Source organism: Natator depressus, chromosome 1 (genome assembly GCF_965152275.1).
Source record: "Natator depressus isolate rNatDep1 chromosome 1, rNatDep2.hap1, whole genome shotgun sequence".
Classification (NCBI taxonomy): Eukaryota; Metazoa; Chordata; order Testudines; family Cheloniidae; genus Natator; species Natator depressus.
The window spans coordinates 117,657,394-117,677,394 of NC_134234.1; the positions used below are offsets into that span (position 1 = coordinate 117,657,394).

Sequence of the window (20,001 nt, forward strand, 5' to 3'; positions counted from 1 at the left end):
GTAGAATTTATGTCCCCCCCAGATTTCTTTGCTTCCCTGCAGAAAAATGACTGACTGAGAAGCAAAGGGAAGCCACAAGAGCTGTCACACAAACCTCCCCAGCCATGTGTTTTGGGTGCCTGGGGCAGCTGGCAGAGAGGTAAGTCAGTCACTGATGGGTGGGGGTGGGACTGGGGAAAACCAGTGGCTCCTACCCTGAGTTGGGCTCAGCTGCTAGTTCTGGCGGGGCAGAATGCGACTTCCTCTTTTCCTGCACAGCATCTGAGTCTGGGTCAGACCCACCCCCGGATTTCTCCCCCAGCTGCAGGAAGCTCCGCAAACTTCCCCCTCCCCTGCTTTCTGCACCCATTGTTCCTCAACTGCAGGAGGAGGGATACCTGTACAGAGAGCTGCTCCCCCATCCACCCAACCCCTGTGCATCTAGACCCCCCTCATACCCAGACCCTCCTGCCGAGACTCACCCCCTCGCATTCAGAACCTCCCCCTGGATCAGCCCCATTCCCCCTACACCTGGGCCACCCCATCAATCCTCCCGTACCCAGATCCCCACCCCACCGAGCCCCAAACAGCTGCACTTGGATCCACACCCCATTGAGCCCCTCTTCCCCAGCATCTGGACCTCCCTACTGAGCCCCAACCACCTTCACTTGGATCCCCCTACAGAGGGCCATTACTGTTACACCCAGAATCCCCCAACAAGCCCCCATGCACCCAGATCCCTCCTGTACCCAGATCCCCCACTGAGCCGCCCGCACCCAGACTGCCCCACACAAAACCCTCTCAATTCACACCTGGATCCCCCCCACACAAAGCCCCTCCACACTTGGATCCTGCCTTGCTGAGCCTTCCTGTCCACACCTGGCTCAGAGAGGCAGGGCCCTGGGGTGTTTCTGGAGCAGGACTGGTTCTTGCGCTGTGTGAAGGTTGGAACTGCACAGTGATCTCCCACCTCTGCGCAGCCTGTGCTCCCCAATGCCATGCTGGAGTCTCCACATCTGACAAATTTCCCAAAATTTTAAAATACTGTGTGCAGAATTTTTAATTTTTTGGTTCAGAATGTCCTCAGGAGTAAAGAACTAACACTCCAAATCTAACAAGTTCCATTTGGAGTCAATTTTTCATTAGAAAGATGCTTTTGAAAGTTTCTATAACTCAAGGAATTTGTAATTAGTGTAGAAGGGACTACATCTTTATAAATATTGTCAAGACTGTAAAACATTTTAAAGATGGTTTAAAGAAAACATATTTTCCAGTAGAATGCCCCAGTAAAGGGAGGTTTCTTACCAGTTACAATTTCTTTGAAAGACACCTATGTGTATTAATACTTGTGGAATATGGAACTCCCCCTTGGAGATGAACTACAGAGCTCTCTTCAAAAGCTGTGTCTGCTGGAGGGGTGTGTAAGTGTACTCTTGTGACACTGACATTTGAAGTCTGAGGCTGTATAAGGGAGTGCACCCCCAAACCTCTTAGTTCCTTCGCTTAAACCAGAGTCCTAAGTACATAAAGAAATCTCAGACAGAGGAGGTGGTAGGCAGGAAGTGTGGCTACACAGAGGAGACTTAGAGCAACTGTTACTAGCAAGCAACCTCTTTCTTCAGGGTCCTCTGAGCTTTCCTACTCATGAGAAAAGCAAATTGTACTGACCAGGAGGAATCTGGGTGAGGAGTTTATCCCAAGCTATGCATTGTTGAACCATTCTCCCAAACAGACCACTGGATCATGAAGTATAAAGAGCAGTGCCTGGAGGTGGGACGCACCAAACTTCACATTGCTCTATGTAACTCCACTAGGGAATTGTGCTTAACATATTCCACACAAGCTGCAGTGTCTCTAGTCAAATAAGTCCTCAACCCTGTAAGATACTGGTCCTTTGAGTTCCATATAACTCAGATAATCTGTGTAGAAACAGGCTCTCCCTGACAGTTTTACCCACATGCCTGTCTAATGGGTTTTGTTTACTTGAGGGAAAAAACAAAGGGCTCTTTTTTCATATAAAGTATGACAATTTATTTCCCCTTGGCAGGCACAGGGTCGGTTCATGAGCCACAAATAGCTCTTTAATGTGACTCTTGGTAGCACATGATATTAAACCACTGTGATTTAACTATTAACCAGTCAGGATGCTTTTACTATGTTATTAACCAACTGTAATTGATAAAATAGCCATACTCGGTCAGTCATTTTGCAAACGTAAATATTTTCCCTGCCATACTGTTTAAATATGAATATATAGTACTAGAGTCAATGAAAATGAATTCACACTGCTGTGGCTCTTTTGGGTAATGCTGATTGCTAATTTGGCTCCTGAACCTCTGAGGTCTGAGTATCATTGGTCTAAGAACACAAGAGGAAAACATACTGGCTAAGGTGGAAGCCAGATATCACTTAAGATAGGAAGCTATCATGAGGTCTAAGCACTACTCTCTTTGGGCATTACTGCACAGGGAGGAGTAATCACTAGAGCTCAACTCTTCTCACTGATGTGGTTGCTCTAAGGAATGCTGTTTTCTAAGGGAACATCCCTGAGAGATTCAAAGGGAGACGCCTCCCCCCCCCCCCCAACTTGGTGAGCACTAAATTGAAATCCAAGGAATGTGAATGTTTCTCTTGCTGGGGAAGTTATTAGTAAATCCTTTAAAAATCTGGCTACTGTAGGATGGGAATATACTATTTTTCCCTCCACTGGCTAGCGACTGGCTAAGAAAACAGTAAAGTGGACTTTCAGAGAGACTAACAAGACCTTGGGACTGGAGGTACAACAAACAGTCCAGTACCACAAGGATGCCTGCCTTTGATGGGGTACAACTCTTACTGTTAAGACCACATCTTTAGGGGCTAACCGAAGGATTTAGGTATCACAGCTGAGAGGCAGAGGCTCCCCTTCTGCTCTCTCCAGTGAAAGAATTGAGATGGTTGGGGCTATGCTCCCTTTGTGCCCTCAGATGGTAATCATCATCATCATAAGCGGGCACTTAAACACCCCAGCCTACCTCACCCGCAACAGATGCGGCTTTGAAGAGGGTCCCACAACTTGTTGCCAAGGGGTGCCACATCCCCCAAAAGAAAACAAAAATTAATAGTCGTGGTTTGACTGGGACTGCTTTGGATGCTGGGAATTGTTCCCAAGTATTAAGCCTCTGCCAATGTCCCCAGGACTGGGCAGCTGAAGGCAACTCAGTAATTGCTGCATATATCACTTCTCCAGCTGCTCAGGTAACATGTGAACAGCTCGTTGCTATCCTGCTGACTGCCCACAAATATGCCAGTTCAATGCACCAAGCCAGCTACTTCATAGCGATTCTCAGTGGGAGCTCAAGATAGCTACTTCCACTGAAGCACAGAGCCCCAATGTAGGTTCCTGGGAATATGTACTCTACACTGGTGAAAAGGTAGCCAGATGGGGAGAATTCTGTATTTGGCAGAATCCTTCCTTCTAGATGGGAAACAAGAGAGCAGTGCTACAGGGTAGAGCAAGACAGACATGATTCTTTCATTATTTATCCACAGTGGAACAGCTTCAATAGGAGAGCGAGGGAGATTCACATCAGAATCCCATAGCTCAGGGGTAAGGGCACTCACTCACCTGAGAGGTGTTAGATACCGGTTCAAATCCCTTCTCCTGCTCAGGCAGAAGGGGAACTTGAACTGGGGATGTCTCATGCTCCAGGTGAGCACACTAACCACTAGGCTAAAAATTCTGAAGGAGGTCATCCTCCTCCTCTCCCATTCCTGGCCTTCTTGCAAAAACAGTGTAAGCGCCTAACACCAAGAGAGGGTCTGCAACTGAGAATCTCAAGCAAAGGGAGGCACCTCCCTGAAGCCTGGACTTAGGACCCTATCTCCGAGAGGGGGCAGGGTTTAGTACACATCCCTAAGCTTGGCACCTCCCACTGGGTACCTCAGACAAGGAGCCACCAAGCTTTTGTGAATCCCACTGTGAGGTACCTGTCCCTCCCCATTCATTGTATAGGGAGCCTAGGCACCAAACTCACTCAGGGTTTGTGAATCGCAGTTATTTTCCAGGCACAAAGACAATCAGTGTCCCCACATTTAAGTTGCTTTGTGAATCTAGACCTAAATCCCCTCACCACCACCACACACACCAATGTCTAGGAAGACATTAACTGGACAGGATTTTGAATAATTTCTAAAAGTTGTCAATCATGATAAAAATCTTAAACTCACACCCTATCCACAGTTGCTTTATCTTTCACCTCCTTTTCTCCTGGCGGGGGGAGGGAAGGAGAGGAGGAAGAGAGACTAAGGTTGCACCCCCCATTATGTTTTATGGAAATATGCTTATGATTGTACATAGGACATAACTGGAACATATGTTTTATGCTAGATATGTCATGTAACATATCTCTGCAAAGGTTATGATCTACTGGATATATTCATCCTATTTGTATGCATGCATCATTTTTGTATTCAAAGTTATGAATATTGGCTATGTACTTGTTCGATTTTAAGTAGCCTCGGTGAAGCAGCAGTTGGTCAGCTTCTTGAGAAAAGACTATTCTCAGTAAGTGCCCAATCAAGAAACACTTAAGCTAACAATCCACATCTGAGCTTTCTTGGGAATGTGTCATCCTGTAAGGAACTGAGCCATGCATGGACATGTGACTTGCCCAGGTGACTCCAAAAACTCCATCTTGGAGCTGGATTCTGCATAGGAGAGGGGAAGGGGTTTCCACCCACAAGAGAGAGACTATATAAGTCCCTGGGGAAACCCCTCCATTTTGTCTTCAGCTGGCACAAAAGATAGCCTCTCCACCCCAAGGAGATGCCTGAAAGAAACTGGAACAAAGGACAGTAACTACAGGGTTGTGAGTGATTGCTGGACCCAGACTAGGAGGAAGTCTAGTCTGTAAAAGAGCCTTATTTGAACATCTGAGGGTGAGATTTACCTGCATTTAGTTTTTTCTTATTATGCTTAGACTTGTGTGTTTGGTAATTTACCTTGTTCTGTCTGTTATTACTTGGAACCATTTAAATACTACTTTTGTATTTAATAAAATCACTTTTTACTTATTAACCAACCCAGAGTATGTATTAATACCTGGGGGGGGGGGACAACTGTGCATCTCTCTTTATCAATGTTACAGAGGGCAATCAGTTTATGAGTTTATATAAAGGTAAAGTTTATACAAGGTAAAACAGATTTAATTGGGGTTTGGACCCCATTGGGCCCTGGGTATCTGAGTGCTGGAGCCAGGAGCACTTCTTAAGCTGTTTTCAGTTAAGCCTGCAGCTTGCTGGGGATGTGGTTCAGACCCAGATCTGTCTGCGCAGCAGGCAAGCATGTCTGGCTCAAACAAGGCAAGGTACTGAAGTCCCAAGCTGGCAGGGAAAACAGGCTCAGAGGTAGTCTAGGCACATCAGGTGGCAGTTCCAAAGGGGTTTCTGTGATCCAATCCATCACAGAGACAATTCTCCAACTAGAGATCGGTAGATGGATCTGATGTGGTCATAATAACCAGCACATATTGTTAACTAACCATGTTAAACTTGTCCTGGATATAAAAATACTACCAAACCTCTATTTACTCTCACACACCCACCTTTTTCTCTCTCTTCATCACTGACCATTGCTTCCCAGTCATCCAAACCTGCATCTGCCATTTCTTCTTCCTCCTTTTCTTCTGAAACTGAAAGAATTCCATATATGAATAAATCTTCACTAGGTTTACAATATCCATGTTATATAGAAGTGCAAGAAATATCAGATGACCAAAGTGAAATATTTGAGGGTCTCCTTTTTCTTATGGCAAAATGGCAACTGAATCTTTTAAGCTCACAAAAAGATAGCATTACATAACTAGCATTGCAGCGTAGCTTTAGAATAGTCTAGTGTCACTGAGCTCCCCAGAGAATTCATTATGGGTTAAAGGGGAAAAAATACGGACAATAAGACATGGTCTATGTAGAAGTCCTCAGTAACATATTATGCCCCCAAGAAATAAATCCACTCTCCTTTTGTGAGATCATACAATCCAACATTTTGGGTAATAGATCCATCCTACTAATGAGTTTGTGATAGTCCTTATCTATTCAACAAAGCTTACTTACATCTCAGAGGACTCATCTCTAAAGGCCTCTGCTCTTTGGACAAGATTTGTTAGTTTAGTATTTGGCTGCTGTATCACATGCACCTGTGTCAAGAACTGCATGTCCTTAATAGAATAGTCCCCAATCAATAATTATCCACATGCAAGACATTCCTGGGGGAATTCTATGCCACTGCGCGGGTGCAGAATTCATGTCCCCTGCAGATTTCTTTGCTTCCCCGCAGAAAAATGGCTGTCTGTCAGGGAAGCAAAGGGAAACTGCAAAAGCAGTCATGCATCACTCTCTAGCAGCACAGGTACATCATTTCAGGCACCCAGAGCAGCTAGCAGAGAGGTAAATCACCACAGGGCTAGGGACACCACAGCCAGTATCTCCTACCCTGAGCTGGGATCAGCTGCTAGTCCCAGCTGGAGGCAGGAGAGGATGGAACTTCCTCTTCCCCTGCAAGAAGTTGCTGGGGCTGTGTCAGACCCATGCCCAGAAACCTCCTCCAGCTGCAGGAAGCTCAGCATCCTCTCTGCATCGCTCCTCAGCTGTGGAGGGAGGAATCACTGTACAGGGAGCTGCTCCCCCATCCACCCAACCTCCCATATCCAGACACCCTTGCCAAGCCTCACCTGGTACATCCAGAACCCCCCTAGCCCTCCATACTGAACCCCACCCCACTGAACCTCAACCCCTACCTCCAGACCCCCACCCCTGCACCCAGATGACCTCCCACTGAGCTCCCTGCACTCAAACCCCCACCCTGATACCCCACCCCTGCACCACCCTGAACCCCCACATCCAGACCCCCATGTCACTAACCCCCACCAAGCTGCACCCAGACCCCCACCCCACCAAGCCTCACTTCCCCAGCAACCAGACCCCCTGCTGAGCCCCAACCACCTTCACCTGGAAGCCCCTGCAGAGTCCCATTGCCCCTGCACCTGGAAACCCCCACCCCCACCCCCACCGAGCCTCTGTGCATCCAGATCTCCCCACACCTAGACTCCCACTGAGCTGGCTGCACACAGAGTCCTCTCACCCCACACTGGATCCCCTTTCCCCCCCCCACACTGAGCCCCTCCACACTTAGATCCTGTCTGGTTGAGCCTGCCTGCCCTACACCTGGTGTGCCTGGCACAGAGGGGCAGGGCCCCAGGGTGTTTCTGGGGCAAGCCCAGGCCTTGTGCTGTATCAGGGTTGGGTGCAGCCACACCACTGAGTCAGTGTCCCGGGCATGGGAGCTACAGGGTGATCTCCCACCTTTCTGCAGCAAGTGGCCTGTCTCCCCAATGCCATGCTGGAGCCTCAGCATTTATTTATTTATTAACAAATAAAACTTGCAGAATTTTAAAATACTGTGCGCAGAATTTTTAATTTTTTGGTGCAGAATGCCCTCAGGAGTAAAGAGAGGTACCAAAGAAAAGAAAAAGAAGGTTTTGGTCCCATGGTGAGTTTTGGGTTTGATTTTTCTTTTTCTTTTTTTTTGGGGGGGGGGTATGCCTATTTAGATTTAAAATGGTAAAAGAAGAGATGCTTATTCAAAGTTCTGTACATCTTAAGACATTAGTTATACAACATAACAAAACCCCATTAAAATAATCATTCCAACAGGAAATCAGCCAGACAGACACCTATAGCGATTCCTTCCCACCTTTTATTGTTATGGTAAGCTTACTTTAAGCCCTTTCCAAAAACCCTATTAAATCGTTTGTTTTGTTTTGTAGAGTGTTGTAAGGTCACCACATTAGGGCTATCAGAAAGGCATGGTGGGGCTTGGGGTTTTTTGTTTTTTTGATGTGGTGTTGTAGCTGTGTCAGTCCCAGGATGTTATTTCCTGGAACTAATACAGCTGTACCACCACTGAACACATCGAATTTGGACTATTTCAGAGCAAGAGGAGAAGCACATTTCAGAGTCTTGGAGCCCTCACAGCCACCCCTTTTCTTTTGTGGTGAGTGGGATACAGCTCAGTCTACAATTGGAGAGGGGGCAGTGAAGAAAAAAAAAAAAAATCGATCTGAAACTTACTCTATTCCAGATGTATAATGCACACAAAATTTAAGTCAAGCTCTCACAAAGCTGAACGTTTTTATCAGTGCCAGCCCTGTTTCAAACAAATGTATTGTTTGAACCCGAACCTCCTTTTCAAGAACCAAGGGCTTAATAGGAAACAAATATTTTTCCCAGAAGAGTACAGCTGCTCAGGTTTCCGTACAATCATAAGCAATGAAGTAGTAGAGTTTCAATACCCCAGCACACTTAGGTGGATCTACTGGGGAGAATACTGACATTATGGAAGAATTTCAAGAGCACATGTATCTATTGTGGAGTGGTTATAGAGCTCCTAGTCCTCCACAGTTAGCAAAGAGGACCAGGATGTATTGCAGTGGGGAGCTTAATAAATGTAGGAACTTCCCACTGAGGAAGTTCTCTAGCTACTGCAAACATGGGCCTCTGTGTTTGTGTCTTCACAGCACATGGTGTCAGAACGAGGTGACTCTCTCTCTCTCTCCAGGAGGAGTAAAAGAAAGAAAAGACCCCCAGACTGTCAGAACGATGAGTGAATGGAGAAAGTGGAAAATCAGGGAAGAGACCTATGAAAGCTACAGCAGGAAGGAAGCAAAGCCCTGTCTCAGCACAACAATGGAGTCCATAGCACAAATGGCTCTGTTAAAGAAGTTTGATTTTGGCAACTCAGGCGCTAGCCTGGTTAGATCAGGAAACTGGAACAATTCCAGATGGCTTTTGGCTTAACAGAGAAAGCATAAGAATACCAAGTAAACACCCTGATATTTGCCTTGGGTAGTGCTGCTGATGGTATCCTATGTGTTCTACCCCCCACTGATGAGGAAAAGAAATACTTCAAAGTGTCTTCATGGGCAGACAACAGAATATATGAAAGGGCCAAATTTAATAGGAGGTGCCAGGAAGAAGGGGGAAAACAGCTGAGATTTATTATTGCAGTTCATAGTCTTGCTCCGGTGGAAAAGGAAGCTCTAGCAGCCACTTGGGCCTGTGAACAGCTCAGTCCATATCTGTTTGGCTTGAATTTTAACATAGAAACAGCCCACATTATTGGGTTCAAAATCAACAGGATGACCTTCCCTCTTTGATTCAAAGATTTCTACTATAGCTGATGTGATTTGTCTCCCCAACACTGACTGCATACCAGGGAAAGCACTGCAGCATATACTCTGTCTAGAGCCCAAACTGAGCAGTGTAACCTTTTGTAACCTTTAACAGCTTAATATTGGGAACATTTTAGCATAAAGATAATGGTGCAATAAAACTCAATTTAGTTTTGAGGTTCAAGGTTCTAGGTCAGTTACAGAAAATTTATTCAGTAAAGGACTACTAGGTGTCACTTTGAATGATACAATCAAACTTTATTAAAAGAAAAAAATGATTAGTTAAGCAAATAGGCATGGAGTTATTACTTACATAATACTACAATTATACTTACGATTAAAGATGAAGTGTATCAATGGGGTGATCAATCTATTGATAACAGAGTGAAGTATAGCCTTATAATCCTGGAAACTAATGGGCCTTCTTAAAAAAATATAAATTGGAGCTTTCCTGCAATTTAGCAACACTGCTCCTTTATATTCCATTATACTATTAATTAACATTAAACTGCCTTTTACCATAATTGTATTTCTACCACCTCCTTACTGGCTCTTTACACATTAAGCCAGTTATAACCAAAACAGAACAGTAACATAACCCTGGGTCATGTCCTTGCTAACTCTTACTTTCCAACAACACACTGTCTCCAACTTATCTTTAACTTCTCAAACTAACAACTTCAATTTCTGATACTCCTCTAACAATTATGTTTGGGGCCTAAAATCACCTAACTTCTTATTTCTTAATTTGAACCATCTCCTAGGCTACAGCAGCCACCAAGAAGAAGAAGAAACAACAGCTTCAGAGAAAGATGTCAAAGTCTACATTGACCTTGTTCTGGCAGCAATTCCAGCACCTGCCAGCCAACTTTAGCAAACCGAGATGATACGTTAAAGGATGAGCTTGCCATTAAAAAAAAAGGGGGGGGGTGTTGTTTCAAGGAGTCAACTTCCAACAGACCTAACGCCACATTGGCAGGATGTAAAGGAACTTCACACATGCCTAATGGCCTGCTTCTGAAAGGACAGAGTATTCTTAGCACTATGGTACTTCAGAAAGGGATGCTCTCCAAAATCCATGGGGGAGAGCAAGGTATAAACAAGTGCAGGACACAAGCAAAACCATCTGTATAGAGACTTGGTCTGAATAGGGAAATGAAATAGGAAATAGAGATGCATAAAAAGGGGAAAAATGAAACAAAAACACACCATGCCAGAACCATTACTCTCTACTAAGACTTATGACAGACCTTGGCAGCAGGTAACCACAGATTTGTTTTTCAGGAAAAAGACATACATGTGTTTGTAGTCAATTCCTTCTCCAGACAGACTGATTTGGCTATACTTATACAGACCTCATCAGCACAGATCATCCAAAAACTAAAATCAGTATCTGTAAGACAGGGAATACCTGAAGTCCTCACGTCTGATAATGGGCCTCAGTTTACCTCTGAAGCCTTCATAGCATTAGGACTTGGATTTTGATCAACATACAAGTAGTCCACATTAGCCCCCAGAGTAACAGGGGATGGAGAAAGCAGTTAAATCAACTTCTGCAAAAATCAGTGGACCCATATAAAGCACTCCTGGCGAGTCAACAAAACTTGCATCTGGACTTTCGCCTACAGAACTTCTGATGGGAAAAGGACTAAGGACACCTTTACCTGTGGCACCAATGCAGCTTAAACTTAAGTGACCCAACCTGAAGGAATTTTGAAAATAGGATGCTGAAATTGAAGTTTTGTTACTGCGGAACTTTTATGTTTGGCACAAAAAGAACAAACTACCTGAACTGAGACCAGGGAACAAAGTTTGGCTCAAAAACTCCCTGATATTTGGAATTGTTCAGAACTTGTCAGAAACTCTCAGATCCCAAAGGGTGGAGATTCCAAAAAGACTTCTCCAGAGGTATCGGATTCATGTTCAATATTGCCCAACACGACAAAGGATCTGGGACCTGCAGTTACTCTGTCAGGATGTGTGTCTCCTCCATAGGGGGACTCCATGCACAAACTCAAAAGATGAGAGAACATGGTCTGGAAGACTGATCGGACTCTTTCAAACACTTGATCTTTAGAATACTCCAAGACTACTGAAATGCAATTCATAGGTGGACACAGTAATATAAACAGTTTTAAGGAATTTGAAATTTATTGTGAATTGTGTGTATTTACACTGGTTTATAATTCAGTTAATTTTTTTTATTATAAAAAAGGGAGATGTGGAGTGGTTATAGAATTCCTGGTCCTCCATAGCAAAGATGTACTGCAGCAGCAAGTTTAAAAAAATGTAGCAAGCTGCTTGAAGCATAACTCTTTGTTTATTGTCCTCACTCTATTACTCATCACAAACATTAAGATGGATTACTTAGTAAAGGACAATCACGAGTTTAATACTTCCCATTACAAAGGCCACATCTTAAAAGCTTTGTTTTCTGCACATCAGTGGAGTACATTCCTGCCCTACAGCTGTTTAGTTTCCCAAGCCAATCCATACAAACTGCTCAGCATTTGTGAAAACAAACCCTTTGGAATCTAGTCCTCCTGACAATGAGAGGACCAAAAAAACCTCCGACTCCAACTCTCCCAGTAGTGCAGGTGAGAGGTTTCTGAAGTTTCTAATTGAGAATATTTTAAAATGACTATGCCAGGCAACATATGCTTTATTAATTGTTTAATATTACTACCAACCTGGTTCTGAAAGAGGAATTTCTTCTTGTACTGGTGTAACTGGTTCGACAACTTCTTCAGTTGGGGAAGACACCTCCATGGTTTCTGAGATTGCAAGGAAATCAACAAAATCACTGCTATATTGTCTGAGAATAATGCCTAGAGAGATACTATCTACTTGGTTAGATACATTTTACCACTGGATTCCATTTTAAAGTCAAAACTAATACCAAGAAAACAAATCACTACTATATTTTAGGAAGATCAAACCAAAATGCATGAACCTGTTGATCTAAAAGGTTAAACAAACAGCTCCCAAAGCTATGCTTTCTCAAACAACATAAACAGGCTTGAAAGTGGACAGATGTTGGGTCAATTATTGGCTAAACAGGATTACCACCCATTCAAAAACAATAAAGATTCATCTCAGTTACCGGCATTGGCAGAAAGATGTGATAATACAAATAAGTTTTCAGATCTCTCTCCATTCCCCAACCGAAAAAGGGGAAAATAAATCATTACTAAACAGTAATTTAAATTGGTGGTTACTTTCACAATTATCAAAGCACGATCCTTCTCACAAAGGAAAAATTGCTACTTACAGTTCAGCAGGATTAAAAGAAAAAAAAGACCAAAAAAACCAAAAGAATGTTATAGATGTTAAAGGTGTATCCATATTTCACTTAAAACTCTTTTTGGCATATAATTGATATTATGCTGAAAAAGCTGTAACAATCGTAACCACAGGAGAACTGTAAAGCAGGAATGTCAAACACTTAGCTACATGCAATCCATTAGATATCTATATCTGTTCTGACAGACTCCAATGTTTCAGAATGTGAGCACCCACCCTCGTTATGTTTATTTTATGGCAGACGAAAGTTTCTGGCAATTAGTTGGAAAGACTGTGCGTGTGTGTGCGCGTGTCTGTCGGGGCGGGGGTGGGGGGGAATCAAATGTACAGTCGATACAGCACTGTCTTTGAAAAAGCTCACAGAGGGCATCAACCCCCTTTCACCTTCAAATAAGGGGTGGAGTGGGGGCGGGGGCTTTAACCGAAGTAATTCTAAAAGTAAATGCGTGTTGTGTCGTTTGAGTGAGGTGCATTATTGAGAGTGTTCATATTATATTAAAAACCCCTCTTCACATTACAGTTTTAAAAAGTGAATACATTGACTTTTAATAGCATACTATATTACTCTTTCATTTTTGACTATACTTTTGTATTGTTGTATGAAAAGGTTTCAGTGATGCGGCCCTCGGGCCATACTAGTCCTCATGTGGCCCTTGTGGTGATTTGAGTTTGAGATCCCTGCTTTACAGGTTCATTGATAAAGGGCACAAAAATAAATCAAATAGTCTTATTTTTTTAGGATAAAGCTTTACTGCTTTTTCACTTCAGAAATATCAGTAAGTTTAGAACACTATAATCCCTGATGTTTAAAAAAAGTTAAAAAACCTCAAGCCATAACATCATGCCGCCATCTACTGAGCCTTCATGATGTATATGGGGGACACGAGCCTTTTGTTGCTTTGCAATACACCTTTTTGTTACCAATATTGTTAGTGAACAAGAAAATGAAGCTGTATTAAGGTGAATGATCAAGAGTAATAGCAAAAAAGAAACTACGAAAAGAAAGTCAAAATCAGTTTACTGTATTATATGAAGAATTTTTTGCTGAAGTAAAATACACTCACCTTCTTTGTTTTCCTGTTGTTGCTGTTGCTTCTTTTTCTTCTTGTCTTCATAAATTGGCCTCTTCTTTGGCACAGAATCTTTTGATGGCACTTCAACACCTGCAAAATGAGAATTAGAACCGTTCAAGGAACACAATGAACAGAACTAACCTGTAGATTAGTGACCAAGTTGGCAAACTAAAATAAAGATAAGATGTGGTTTAAATTAAAGACCAAAGTTTTCCATAACTGCACAAACTTAGACTAAGGGCATATTCAGACACCTAAGTGGCCTGATTTGCAAGAAAATGCCAACGACATGCATCTTCATGTGGCATTTGTGGGGGCTCAACCTCTGGAAAAAAAGGGGTCAGGCCACTTATGCTTAGGCATCGAACATTAGGTACCCAGGTTTGAAACTTTTGACTGAGGTTTACATTTGATCCCACAAACATATACATTTAAAATTTAGCAGTGATAAGGCATCATCAGTAAAGGATCCTCTATTCCGGAATTCACTTCTAAGTGGCCTGACAGTAAACCTTGTTTTAGGGTCTTTAGGCTTCTTACCTGCCATCTCTCTTTTCTTAAGCTTTTAAAGAAGGCTAAATAGGTAGTATTTTGCCTGCTGGTAAAAGTATTGTGCTTCTGAAGTTACATAATTGTGTGCCAAGTAAAAAATGAAGATCAGTGCCTTCATTTTCTACCTCATCAGAAAGATGGGACCTCCAGTGGCACTCTTCCCTCATTTGCTTTAAAATAACTTTCTAGCATGAGAGTAGAAAGTTGACCTAGTGCAAGAGGGAAGGATTGCCACTGAAGTACCAAGAGTATTTGCTCCAACACCCTAGGGTCCTCTTAAATACCTTCCACTCAATTACCACCAAGACCAAAACCTGCGAAGTTTGAGATCTGACAAGATTACACAGAGGTGTATAATTTTGCAATGAATCAGCAGGATTCCAGAGAAAGCTAGTTATAAACTACAGCAGTAAATGTACAGAAACCATGGGCCTTAATGAGGTTTTTTTATTTAAAAAAATTCCAACAACTTTTGTCAGAGTGCCTAAACGGTTTGGATCGTGACTATCTGAGAGCACCTCTTTTTCACTAAGATAGCACGTAGTTATGCTCAGTGGAGGCACTCAAGCTAGTTTCTTCCAGATTTAAAAGGCAAGAGACCCAAGACCTCGCCTCTGGAATTCGCTTCCTACTTTAGTCTGCCAGGAACCAAACTTACTTTCAATACATACTGCAAGACTCATCTAATTTTTCTGGCCTTATGAGATTGGGATGTCCAAGTAGTAATTCTTCATAGGCATTTATTTTTGGTGGTAACTGATACATAGATTAAGGTGGCAAATATATTATATTAGCCAATTTTCCCTTCAGGTTTTATGGTTATATTTAATAACTCTACAAGCACAGAGCTACTCTGATAACTATTGTTAACGATACGATTCTCTCACAGAGATCACAGATTCCATGACTTTCCGCAACCTCCATGACTTCTTCCAGGAACACTGCCTGCTGCAGCCAGCCCCAGGGAGCCGCAGCCAGTGGAGATGGGAGGCCGCCCAAACAACTGGCCCACAGCCAGCCCCGGGCCAGCTGGAGCAGCAGCCAGCGTTGGGTCAGCCCCCACCCCGGGGCTGAAGCAGCAGTAGTCGGTCTCTGCTGCAGGAGCAGTGGAGGAGCTGGAGAAGCTGCAAGCCCCGGCAGTGCTCTGTTTGTGGTACCCCACCCCAGGGTATTTTTGGTAAGTCAGGGAAAGATTGTGGGCTTCCGTGAATTCCACAACCTGTCGCTGAATTTTACTGAAAATACCCATGACAGAATCTTAATTTTAACTATTATTAATAAATCTGAAATAAAAATATTGCTTTCCTTGGCCACAGAAACACACTCATTTTCAGATGACATTTTTGGGTATATTCTGCTTGAAGCAACATGGGACCTAGATAACAGAAGAAAGAATCTGCAAAGTTTTCCTTGAGCAGTAAGTGCACAAAAAGCGCTTAGATTTTACAAAACTACTTACCTTGAGCTTGGAGTAGTTTAAGAGTAGCCTCTGCTCTGGCTCTAGCTTCTCGCTGGGATTTAGTTAAAAGCTTTCCCTCCTTCTTCAAACGCTCTTTTCTCTCTTTCTCTTTTTGTTTCTTCCTTTCTTTTCTTTCTTGTTCCAATCGTTCCTATGAAAGTAAACAGTGATACAGAAAAATATCACTATGCATTTTTGTGATTTATGGAATTAGTTATCAAACTACAAGGATTTATTACAATTTATAGCTGACAAGAAGGGGGACCTTCCACTACTTTCAGTGAGTTTTCACTGTATACATAGTAAGGGCCTAATCCTGCAACAGACTGAGTGGGGGTGCACCACTTCCCTAACCCTCACCCATCTGAACACATGCAGTACCTCCTCTTTACGCTTAGCTTCTAGCTCCTCAAGTCGTTTTAAGCGTTCTTCCTCCTCTCTCTTTGCCCTTTCTTCTTCCTCTTTCATCTTAGCCAAGGCTTCTTGCATAGCTTTAACTGTAGCTTTACTGGGACCTTTTTTCTTCTCTTTGTCTTCTTTCTCAACCTTCTTTTTCTTCTTGTCTTTTTTCTTTTTGTCCCCCTCATCATCAGCTACATAAGAAAAAGACAGATATTCAGGGGTGTCAGAAATTCAATTTAAAAAGACTCCAGAAAGTTAAGTAGTATTTTAAATACTATGTTTTGCTTAATTCCACATCTGAGAAACATTGCTGATTCTGATTTCATACTGAAAAAGAAAAAAATTGACTCTTAAATCATAGCGATAAGACTCTAAAGTGTTCATGTAATAGATGTCTAAGAATCAAGCAGTGAAAAATTATGTCTGCACTACAGAGCTATAAATATATAGCGCAGTGAGAATTCACCATGTGGCACTTGCTTTCCATATACCTGGACAACGTACAGACCAGGAAAAATGCCCATGGGTGAACCACATACAATAAAATAATATATATATATAGCTATTAAGTATCTTTAATATTATTGACTTTGGAAAAAGCTGCAATCACAATCACTGGTTTATCTCACTAAAGAGAAAAAAAGTCTGATTGCATCGAATATTACTCTCCTAAAATTACCAACCTTCTGCTGCTGTGGGAGCCTCTCCCTTTTCCCCTGCTGCAGCAGCTGGAATAGCTTCAGGAGAAGCTGCCTCTTCAGCTCTCTTTGGAATCTCCTTCTGCTTTACCTGTTCTTTACCAGCTTCCAACTCTTCTTTTTCCTTCTGTTTTTTCAGTTTGGCTTTTTCCTCCTCACGTTTTTTTCTCTCACGCTCTTTTTTTTCTGCCTTCTTCTGAGCCACTGTTTTTATTTTGAATGAAGGCTCCTCTTCCTCATCCCCACTTTCAGCATTAGGAGCGGGCTTTCCCTTTTGATTTTTCTTTTGACCCTTTTTAGATTGGGAGAAATCGTCCGATTCATCAGCACTCTCACCCGAGGATACTGCTCGTGTACTCTCTTTACTTTTCTTAATGTTAACTTCATCCTCTTCTGAAAGGTCCAGCTTTTTATTTGATTTTTCAGTTCTTCCTTTGCCTTTTTTAAGCAATATCTCACAATCATCGTCATCACTGCCAGAGTGAGTTTCAGTTTTTGGTTTCTGAGTCTTTTTAGATTTTGTATCCTTACCCTCCATTTCTTCACTGTCATCATCGTCAAAACTGATTTTTTTACTCTTCCCTCTCTTTTTTTTGTCTTGTTTTGAGAAGCCGATTTCTTGGTCGTCATTCTCTGTCTGGTAAATCAAACAAACATGTTTCATTTTTTCATGGAAAAATAAATGTTTTCAAATGCAAAATTCGGCAATTATATACGACTCTTCTTATTGAGGATAGAGGTTGAGTAGTAGTAAAGGGATACCTGAAGTAACTAAAGACAGCCCACAATAAAGAATGCTCTACTTATTCCATCACATTTTTCCTAATGCTTATCTGGGTGCAAAAGTGGTTTAAGCTAAAAGTCATCATTGTTTGCCTCTAACGCAGAAGAGTAGTTAAAAGCAATCGTTACTTTTAAATATTAGTCAATTTTCATTTAGGTCTTCCTACTATACAGCAGCACCAAAACTTATGTAATCTGCGAGTAAAAGATTTGAGTACCCAAAAACTGCCCTTTTCAAAATGCTATTTGTCAATAACCCCTCAACTTTCACCTTTGCTGAAGCAGGTTCTCTGTCAACCTTCCCTCCTTGTACCTCTACAGCCAGTTCTTCCAGCTCCTTTAGGATATCATCTTCACTAAAGAAAAAGTTAAAATCACGTAAGTATTTGTTTATTTGTAACTGAATACAATAATGAAAGGGATAAAATTATTTACTCAAATTCTTGTTTCTTCTTCTCTTTTTTCTTTTTGCCTTTAGATTTTTGTGGTTCCTGCTCCTTGGCAGCACCTGCTCCCTCTATTTCAGCAGCAAGAGCATCAAGGTCAATATCATCTTTGGCACTAAACAGAAAGATAAAATAGCTTTACTAAAAGCTCAAATTAAAAAGGAAGTCACCTAAAGGAGTTTAAGTTACCAAGATGAGTACATTTAACAATTTCCACAGACACTTCAGAATGAAACTTAAATTTTATATATTTTTCATCTCACAGTAAATTTAAAAGACGACATTTAGGCTCCCATCCATCTTAAAATTAAACGATATGGGAACAGTTTTGTAATGCAGTTCCACAAGTCAATTAAAATTTCCCTAAATGTACATATCAGGCCTGTGCTACAATGCAAAGTCACTGCATCCCAACCAGTATCATTGTGCACTGTCAAAATGTGAAGATTGAGTTTAGCAATCCCAAACCATAGTAACTTCAATTCTCTTCTCCCCTCCTGAGGATATATGTACACACACACACAAAATATCACAGAAGAGTGGGGGGGGGAGGGGGGATCTGTATCATGCATGTTCACATGACCGTAGTTTTTTAAAGAAACAGAAACTCTGTAAAAATTATGTATAATAACCAAATTCCAAAACTAATTTCTAACAAATTCAAAAGAAAGCCTACCCAAAGCTATAGACACTAGTTACCATGAAGGAAAAAAAAATTGTTTGTAGGACGCAGATACAAGTGATAAAGTTTCTCCTTTAGCATTTACATCACCAAAGCATAACATAAGTCAGTGGTTCTCAAACTTATTTGATCATGCCCCCCTTCTGTGTCCCCCAGCTCTGAAGGCAGTGCTACTACCAGTGAAGTAGTAAGGGCAACAACACTATACCATGCCACCCTTACTTCTCCACTTCTGCCAGCGGCAGCACTGCCTTCAGACACAGAGCTGGGCATCCAGCCAGCAGCCGCCGCTGCTGTTCTTCAGCCCCCCAGCAAGTTTTTTTTAAAACCTCCTAAAGCTTCTCATGCCCTCCAGAATACATTCCGTGAACCCTTGGATGCCCCCCAGTTTGAGAATTTCTGACATAGTATGCTTTCCTTCAAGATATGTCCACAGGTTCATCCTTACTCAAATCAGAAGTCACAGGAAGAAAAGGCCCTTTAAATCATATAGCCCATCTTTCTGCCAGTGCCACGCAGTTCCCTATACCATATTCTACAGTGTTTTGCTCAGTCTAATTTTGGGAGTCCCAATCAGAGGTTTCCAACACTTCGAGAATTATTCCCACTCTAACAATTCATACAGTCATGAATTTTCTTCTTGATACATGTCTTAAACTTGCCTCCCAATTCAATCCCATTACCTCTTGTGCCACTCTAAATAATTCCTCTAAATTCTGTGTACCTTTCTGTAACCATACAAATTTAGTTCTTCTGGTCTTTCAACTCCACCCCTCCAGCCGCAATAATTATTTTTGTTCATTTCTTCTATTGACAAGTTTGAGGGAGACCTTTCTAAAAAGTATCACGTCCAGAAATGAATGTTCTATGTGCAGTTACTCCAGAGCCTCAGAGAGAGGAAATACTATTACCTTAATTTCCTGCTCCATGACCTGAAGCATTTGGGTATTCAACTCAAGACTCCCTTAGCTTACCATTTTCTCTTTTTGGCAGTGTATTACTTTGCAAGTTCATGTCTAATCTGCTACTCATGCCTCTTCTAGCCGTCAGAATTTGCCATCAGTACCACATACATCTCCCTCACATATCGGTTCCAAATGCAACCATCTCACAATTACATTCTGAAATGTCTCCCTGCTATTTGATGGATTCATGAATACTGCTGAAATCTGATCCCCAAAGTGTCTGACTCTCTATATCTAAAGAAATATCACAAAAGAATATGCACTTCTTTGAAATTCAGATTTTCCAAGACAGCAGCAAATGTCTGAATTAATAATTGCCAAGTATTACTATTGCTAAGCGAAATCATTTAAAAAAAACAAAAACACTAAAACCCATCAAATTATGAGATTTTAAAAATACAATATGAGTCCTTTTTGTTTGCCACTGGGTGTTTCAGCCAAGTTTTCGCT

At 42.0% G+C, this 20,001-nt stretch overlaps 1 protein-coding gene across 1 annotated transcript in view; it reads right to left on the bottom strand.

Moving 5' to 3' along the window:
- EIF5B (eukaryotic translation initiation factor 5B) overlaps nt 1–20,001 on the bottom strand; it is a 73,341-nt gene that overhangs the window by 37,922 nt on the left and 15,418 nt on the right. The window contains exons 2-9 of the mRNA XM_074965095.1: nt 17,894–18,019; nt 17,730–17,814; nt 16,661–17,312; nt 15,957–16,168; nt 15,576–15,726; nt 13,556–13,654; nt 11,879–11,962; nt 5,565–5,651 (exon numbers count right to left, since the gene is read on the bottom strand). Coding sequence (XP_074821196.1) covers nt 5,565–5,651; nt 11,879–11,962; nt 13,556–13,654; nt 15,576–15,726; nt 15,957–16,168; nt 16,661–17,312; nt 17,730–17,814; nt 17,894–18,019 — 1,496 coding nt within the window. The remainder of the gene's footprint in view (nt 1–5,564; nt 5,652–11,878; nt 11,963–13,555; nt 13,655–15,575; nt 15,727–15,956; nt 16,169–16,660; nt 17,313–17,729; nt 17,815–17,893; nt 18,020–20,001) is intronic.